General features: G+C 32.8%; 1 protein-coding gene across 1 annotated transcript in view; it reads right to left on the bottom strand.

The window, feature by feature from the left end:
- LOC106472419 (ubiquitin carboxyl-terminal hydrolase 16-like) overlaps nt 1-4,973 on the bottom strand; it is a 21,644-nt gene extending 16,671 nt beyond the window's left edge. Inside the window, exon 1 of the mRNA XM_013933067.1 lies at nt 4,875-4,973. Within this exon, the coding sequence (XP_013788521.1) occupies nt 4,875-4,973 (99 nt within the window). The remainder of the gene's footprint in view (nt 1-4,874) is intronic.

Here is a 4,973-nt window from a genome sequence, read left to right as displayed (position 1 = left end):
GTTAAATCTTGTGTCTTCTTATTGACAGTACACAGTATCGTTAGAGCACTTTTGACAGGTTGACCACGACAACAGAACCTAATAAATATTATTAATAACTAAATACAAAGTATTCACAAAATTCCACCGAACTTCGTTACAAAAAAAATCACGAACAAAGAAGCGTATACAAACACCAAACAGAGATAACAGAAAATGCATGCATAGATAATATAAAAACATGCTATATAATAAACACTACATTACAGAAAAATCTAAGCCTAGTAAAACTATCTTCATTGATTCCTAAAAAGATTAAAATATGATAAAATTTTATCAGGCAGAACAAAGTAAAGCCAGAGAACAGACATGACTTGTACATGAATGTTGGCATGATTAAAAATGAGAAGACACAAAGAGGAGCAGAGAGAGAATGAATCACGTAACAAGACAAAAGAAACAAGAAGAACGTTTTTTTTTCTAAAGAGTGATGTCTGTGCTAGTTTGTACAATTCTTGAGTTAGATATTGGCTTAATGTTGCAACTGGGGCTAAAGCAATATCACCCAGTCTTTCCTGTACTTTTATGAATCATTTTTCTTTTTAGCTGCTATGCTACATACTAAGACATTGTATTTTTATTTATTCTAGTGCATTCTGGCTGTATACATGTATTTAGTTCATGGTCACCAGTTTTAATCTCTAAATGTTGACCCTCTGACAATGTAGCACTACCTGAAGTTATTGAAACAAGTTATTATCATTTTGAACTCTATGCCATAGTTGTTCTCTCAGTGTTGTCCTTGATTTATGAATAACTGTACACTTGCCCACTGTCTAGACTTCTATTTGTAAAGACTGTTTGTGTTTGTGAGAATTTTTTTGTTATTCCAAACCTGGCGAAGAGTTGTTATGTATTCAGTTGCACCAATAGAAGTTTAATATCTTCTGTTCAAATTCACATTGAACGGGTAATTGGACTACTGAAAAAATGCAAGGTCCTCTACCCATTTAGAGCCTGAAACAAATTTCAGATGAACTAGGTGAAAAGAATTTGGCAAACATTGATATAAGATTGTTAGTCTGTGCTGCATTCTTGAACCTGGGTGAAGGTATTATATATAAAAATGAATGGTATTTCCCCTTCGTCATATATTTGTTTGCCCCTTTGCCTCAGTTGCTCTGCGGACATTGCACCGTGGGAGGGAAAAGTTCCTATATGTCCAACCTCAAGAATAGGTATATATGTAAGTTTATACTTATTTTTAACATTTGGTTATTAACAGTTTTCATTTCATTTACCAATATAATATAAATTCATGCATATAGGTTTTAAATTGAAGGATTTTATTAGGGTTACATTTTATCTCACCTTGTCACAAGTTTCATGCAATGTCTCAGGTTATCAAATAAAACAATTATATTTGCATTGCTTCAACTAGACATTAGTGTAATGCAAAAGGTCAATTTACAGGTATGATCATTAATTGTATTTTGTTAATTAAGAATTACATAATTCAAACTACAGTGCAAGTCTATTAATTTTTTACTGTGCAATCCAGTAGTGTATTATTTTATTTTTTGCCATTTTCACCATTTAAAACCCCTAATATTAGTTCATTTTCCTATTCATATTCTCACATTCATGATGAATACAACTTTTGGTGGGGGAAGGAATATGGCAGCACACCAACACTACTAGTACTACTACTAATACTAGTATGTATCAACTTAATATTAGTAATTGTAGTAAAACTAAAAAACTTTGGTTAAAAAATGTTAGCAACAAATGCTAAGCCTAAATAATTTAAGTATCCCGTTATGTAAAACTAAGTTAACACTTGTTTATTATCGGACATAGAGAGTACAGTACCTATGGTTACAACTAGGTCACTTTGTAGTTGTTGTACCTGATGGTGCCAGGTTAACCTAGTTAATTGTAACCATAAATATTATATTCGGTATATCCGTTTAAAATGCTAAGCCTAATGCCAAACCACAAATTTCATAGTAATAGTAGGTATTAACGTATGAGGACAACGTCTACGTTCGTATTAAAATGTTCAACACAAAGAGTTCCTTAAATTAAAAACAATAAAGTGTATACGATAACCAGGTTACACAGTAAAATATTCTATTTATAACTTAAAATAATAGGAGTAGAACTTAAAAAGTACAAAAATACAAACCAAGGTTTCTGCTTCACAAGTTTCTACCCAACCTCACTGTTCAAATCAATGCCGCGATGAGTGATGGAAACATGTAGCATCACGTAACTGAAACTGAGCTACAGTGCTTAAGGTACTGTTTATGAAAAGTAGAAGTCAGTTTATAACCAAGACATATAAACATATTATACTTAATGTATTAATGTAATCAAAATTTAATTATTTTGCAACAACCTGTAAAAATTATTGCTACTTTTAATGTCAAAACTGAATAAATATTTTAATATGTGATATTGAAATGTATAGTTTGGTTTAACTATAATATTTCATATTTTAGTGCTAAAGAGAATAAATTAATAATTAATTCTCTATACAGCACAGTATATAGTGGGTAATACATTAATTATAATAATTCACATCAAAACAGAAACACGATCAACAGAACATTTCGGGCTGATGCTTAGCACACTAGGCCCTAAGTTAGCCTGTAGGGTTCCCAGGACAAGTAAAAAACATGGGCCTCCTACATCACGCATTCAATAACTTTCACTGCTAGTTTTTTTTTTTTACACCATACACACCTATGTGTGTGTTTTATAGCAAATTTACATTGAGCTATCTGCTGTGTCTACGGCGAGAATTCGAACCCTGGATTTTAGTGTTGCAAGTTCCTAGACTTACCGCTATCCCACCGAAGGAACACCATACACATAACAGAATACCCCTTTTCCAACGTTTTGTAATTACAATGATAATATTTTGTAGCGTAGAAAAAAAACGTTTAAAACTCAGAATGTATTTTTCTAAAAAATAAAACATGAATTATTCACCCAGGATCATATAGCCATTAATACGCTTACCTTTAATTTTTATAGTAACACTTCGAAAACCAAGCCCTTCATATAAATTAAAACTACGTACAATCTAGCACTGGTTCACTATATTCACTTCACATTGCTACAAATAATCAGATAATTAACTGTCATTGTTATGTAAACACAATATGATCTTCATTTATATGAGATTTGTACACATGTTAATAAGGTGTGAAATCAGTAGTCACATTACAGCTAAAATGTAAATAAATAATACATTCTTACTTTAAGTGAAACAATGATCGAAACTCCAAACAAAGAAACATTGAAAGTGTTAAGTACACTGAAACCATTTCAAAATTTTAGTATAGATAAATTCAATAAATGTTTTGAGTATACAATATTACACGTTCACAAAATGTGCTAATACTTGTCTTGCACTACTAAGCAAGTTAATTAAAAAGTAACAACAAAATGTTAAATGATACTAATTTTCTTCAAAGCATAAATGCTACTTCAATTAAAGTAAACATGTAAGTGATTTAGAAGTGGACCTTCCGTGCTTTAGCGGAAAGGAAGCTAGGCTTAAATTATTTTAGACAAATCCAACTCGTGATAAATATCATAGTCAATTGATATTTCAGGCCATTCAGAACTCATGCAATTCCTCACTAATTTCTAACGTGAAAAGTTTCTCTGTCTCTCCTATTGCCACAGTTAAAGGTACAAGCAGAAGAATGTGTAATGCAAGGCTAAAGTTTTTGACTTGAAGATGAAAGGTCCGCAAACGTCAAAAACGTCGTCCTCTACATTTGAGATGCAAAAGTAGATTGTATAGTCACAGATATTTCTGCGAGTGTTTCATTAATATGCAAATTTCACAGTCAACTCAATCACTTTCTTCCTTCGGCTTCTCTGTTCTAGAAATATTATCTTGATGTCCATTTGGTCTGTGGTTTCCTGTGCTGAAGTGTGAGCTGATGCAAACCTATTTTCTCTATAATATTACAGAAAGTAAAGCACTGCGTGAGTTTCGTTTTCAAGGGTGCACATTGCTACACTGGGACTTGCACAACTGGTTTGAAACAAAGCATCGTATCATACTACAATACACACTGAAAAGTGCCTGACGAAATCTCACATAACCTCATCATTAATTGCCTCAACAACAAAAAAAAATCTGGCAAAATGTTCCGAAATTGACGCACTGACCAATAATTCACAATTAACAATACACAGAGCAAATGTCAATTGTTTTTGTGGCAAGTGACTGATTTGCTGTCCATAATCACACAAAAGGTTTTGTTTAATTACATTTTCAACAATAGCTTGAAAGATGTTCTTTCTCTTCTGAGTTCACTGCTAGGGTCATGAAGCCTTTCTTTTATTGCACGAAAAACCAGAAGTGAGTTTCGTAAGGACAGATCTTTAGGAATTATTTTCTATTGAAATTAGCTCCATGTTGAAAATGTCTATAATTTTATTGTCTATGATTCCTACTCTCATGTTCCGCCAAGACGCGATGTTGTATACATGTATCAGTGGATAATCATGCTCTTTCAGACTAGAAAAAAAGAAAGGTGTTTCCACGCATTGAAACATTCTGTCGAAATAACATTATCGCGTTTTCTAAACACTGTATCTGAAGAATCAGAATCATCAAGCTAATATCGAAGAACGTTTCTCCGAGATCAAAAGCCTTGGAAGTCGATGTTGATATGTTAGCCGTTAATGCACTTTTATCTGAAGAGGTGGAGTATTTGACATCTTCTGTTTCTTGTGATCTAAATAATGTGGTAAATTGGGACATGTTTATGTGTTTGTTTGAAAGTAAAGCCACAGTGTGCTATCTGCTGGATACACTGCGGGGAATCGAGCCCCGTATTTAATCAGTTGTAAGGCCGTAGACTTACCCCTGTACCACCAATGGACATTGGAATACGTCTCAAAATTCTTAGATTTTCCTGTAAAATGCGGGGTTTTTGAGCAACATTAGGACACAAACGTTTCAT

The sequence above is a fragment of the Limulus polyphemus genome, unplaced genomic scaffold (genome assembly GCF_000517525.1).
Source record: "Limulus polyphemus unplaced genomic scaffold, Limulus_polyphemus-2.1.2 Scaffold5313, whole genome shotgun sequence".
NCBI lineage: Eukaryota > Metazoa > Arthropoda > Merostomata > Xiphosura > Limulidae > Limulus > Limulus polyphemus.
This window is presented reverse-complemented; position numbering and strand designations above follow the sequence as displayed.